The 3,240-nt window shown below is 47.2% G+C and overlaps 1 protein-coding gene across 1 annotated transcript in view; it reads right to left on the reverse strand.

Moving 5' to 3' along the window:
* Positions 1 to 2,769: 2,769 nt before the first annotated feature.
* H310_01684 (hypothetical protein) overlaps positions 2,770 to 3,240 on the reverse strand; it is a gene marked incomplete at both ends in the record, with an annotated part of 1,563 nt that continues 1,092 nt past the window's right edge. Inside the window, one exon of the mRNA XM_008864875.1 lies at positions 2,770 to 3,105. Within this exon, the coding sequence (XP_008863097.1) occupies positions 2,770 to 3,105 (336 nt within the window). The remainder of the gene's footprint in view (positions 3,106 to 3,240) is intronic.

Genomic DNA, 3,240 nt, shown 5'->3' on the forward strand with positions numbered 1-3,240 from the left:
TGTCAGTGTACGAGCTTTCATGTTTATTGAATGCTTTTTCTACCTCTCGAATGTTTGTGGGTGGGATGTATGGCTTTTTGATTTGTGCCAGCTATCTTGGCTGCTTTCGCATTAGCGAAACGCTAAACCTCACCTGGGACGACATTGCATTGCTGCATGATGGAGAGAGTCAGCATGCCCCGATTCAGCTACTATGACACAAGAAGGCGAGTGTTCAGAGCGATTGCCAAATCTACCATCTCGTTGATGAGAAGTCGTTCCCTTGTCTGCGTGTTGTGCGGTCTGTTCAGCGACTACCTCAGTCTAGTCCAACGTGCCAGTCCAAGCCTCGCTTCCAAGTCGGTTGTGTTTCCTGCGTACACAATGGAGCCATCGGGAAAGCCAAAACTCAACTGGTTCAAGCCAGTGGATCAAAACCAGGTTCGCTTGTACCTGAAAGACGCAGTTCAAAAGTCTCCCGAGCTCCCTACAGGTAATTTGTCTGGTGCATTATTTTTACTGTGTTCCTTGTATTTGTTTTGATTATAGTGTTATTTCAATGTCAGAAATTTGTTGGTCAAATATTCCAATAATTCTTCTGTGACCGATCGAAATATTTTAGAAATAACGCTACACAGCATGCGCCGAGGAGGAAGCTTCTATCGCGTCTTTGAGTCCCCCGAGCGGCGCTTTAATTTTAGGGAACTCATAGCATAGTGTAGATGGGAAGATGCTAAGACTTGTTGTGAATATCTCATTACCAGAAGCATTACCAACGAAATCGACCCTCGAAACCTGTTGCGTGTCGACGCTGTCAACCATGCAGCCACCTCGACCGGAGTGAATGTGCAAGAACTGTGTGATGCGATCGTGAGTGGACTGCGTGGCGTCGCAACCAAGTTACCTGTTGCCGGCCCTGTGAGGGACGCTGAGTCCGTTCGTGTGTCACCGACACCTTCGACCACGAAGCCCAACGCCAAACAACCCTCGACGCGTTTGTGTCGCATGCGACGATACTTACAGCACGATCAACAAGATAAGCCTGGGATCAATGGTTTACCGGGGACGCAAAGCTGGGACTGTTCCAGCCTTTGCGGTCCTTCACGAAACAAATGATCCGCGCCGACCGGCGCAAGTACTCGGAGCGCTTGACGCTCTCTCACGCCTTTGTAAAGTACGTTAGCTATGATATGTTTGAGTCTGCTTACGAGGGACATACGAGCTCTTACAGCAATACCTTGAGCGAAGTTCGCAAGCGAAAGCGCGAAGGACGACTATAATGGCACGTCGTGTTCTTGGTCCTTTGTTGAAAGTGCAGTCCACGTAAATCAATGTTATTTGCCAATCAGTGAGCACACAGAGTAGACACTTTTATCCAATCGTACCATTGTCGTGTGGGTTTGTCGTGGACGGCTAAGTATATCTACATCTACTTGATTTGGATAATTCAATTTGATCACGGCATTGTCAACGATAGTGTCCTCACATTCCAGGTTGAACAGTGCCAAGTCTTCGATTGTCTACACCATTGCCCGTTCAATGTGGCCAAACCAGCAATCAATGCGATTTCGAAGTTTTAATTTCTTCGAACGTCGAAGTACACCTGGAATCTATTTCATTCAAAGTGGTTTAATCTGCAATCAATGTGGCCAACCATTAAATTGTAATACGATCGAGTATGTATTGAAAAAGGCTTGCTTTTGGCGGGCGCGCCATCAGGTCCATGCATGACGTCGACACGTACTGCTTCGACATGGGCCGGGCGTGCGAGCTCAAGAGGACTATCAATCCAGTTTTCGATCCGTCCGACAGGGCGGTCGCATCTTTGACATACTTAAAGCGTCGTCGCGAGATGAGATCCCGCACGTAGAATGGGCTCGTCATGCAGCCCTAGTGATCTCGTTGTCAACCGTTCGAATCCACACAACGTGTGGTAGTACACACGCATTATGTGCACCACCCATGCCCGTGGACCTGCCGTCCCCATTGCAACACGATATCGTACCTGAACGTCTTGGGATACCAAGACACAAGTTGTCTCGGCTTCTGTTGGCATCTTTTAATTGTGTGTGGGTAATTGAGTCGCGTGAGTTTGGCGAGCCCACCAAAAGCAAACCTTTGTCAATACATGCTCGATCGTATACAATTTACAGGTTGGCCACATTGATTGCAGATTAAACCACTTTGAATGAAATAGATTCCAGGTGTACTTCGACGTTCGAAGAAATTAAAACTTCGGAACCACATTGATTGCTGGTTTGGCCGCATTGAACGGGCAATGGTGAAGTCATGTTTCATATGCACGAGCTTATAATTGTTATTCCCGAACACCTCCAAGGAACTTCTCAAAGCCGTTTGCAATGTGATAAAAGTTTTCGGCAGATTTCTCGGCGACAACTGAAAAAACGAGGCTTCAACAGCAGCTATGAGCTCCTCGACTGATCGAGTTCGATTTTGCTGCTGCAGACTTTGAATAGAATTGAAGTATCCTAACTCCAAAACGTTGAAGTCTGGACTATTTGCTGGTTGATTGGCGACTTCAATATACTGATAGCCTTTCGAGCGTATGTACTCGGATGTGATGCAACGGTGAGGGCAGGCGTTGTCCTACTGGAGGAAAACCGTCTTCGCATGGTACGAGCGGGGGAATTTGGTCACGATGGCTGGAACGACTTTGTACATGATAAAATTCGTGTACACAGGACCATCGACGCTCAAAGGAGCCCCAGAGACCGTACCTTTTGGACGGTTTTTGCTGCACCTTTGAGCGACGATGTCCTCCACAATGGGTCATATGCCCAACTTGCCGTCAAAAAAACGCCTTGACTTGTAATCGTAGCGAGGCCTTGCAACAGCCGCAAAGAACATAACCTTCATGATCTGATTCTTGTGCTTCGCTGACCGCAGTGCCATTTCCTCGTCTTCATACACATAGAACTTTCTCTTCACCTTGGTCATAAAGAACCATTTTTCATCGACATGAACGAAATCGTACATGTTTTTTAAGACGTGGTTTCCTTGTGACCAAGGCGAGAGAAAGCTCAGTGCAAACTTCATGTGGTTTTCCTTGTTCTTCTCCGTCAGCATTGACTTGATGTAGTTGGACCGTGCTTTAAAACGTCCATACTGTATTCCTTGATGTGATCGAGAATTGCTGCCTGTGGAATGTTGGTCGCTGCCGCCAAGGATCTCAAAGTCTGCCGCTTAAATTGCGGGACGCGCCTTATGGCCTCCTCGATTTCTTCATTTGAACGCTTTCGT

This window comes from Aphanomyces invadans (genome assembly GCF_000520115.1).
Source record: "Aphanomyces invadans strain NJM9701 unplaced genomic scaffold supercont1.2, whole genome shotgun sequence".
In the NCBI taxonomy this organism is placed as follows: Eukaryota; Oomycota; class Saprolegniomycetes; order Saprolegniales; family Verrucalvaceae; genus Aphanomyces; species Aphanomyces invadans.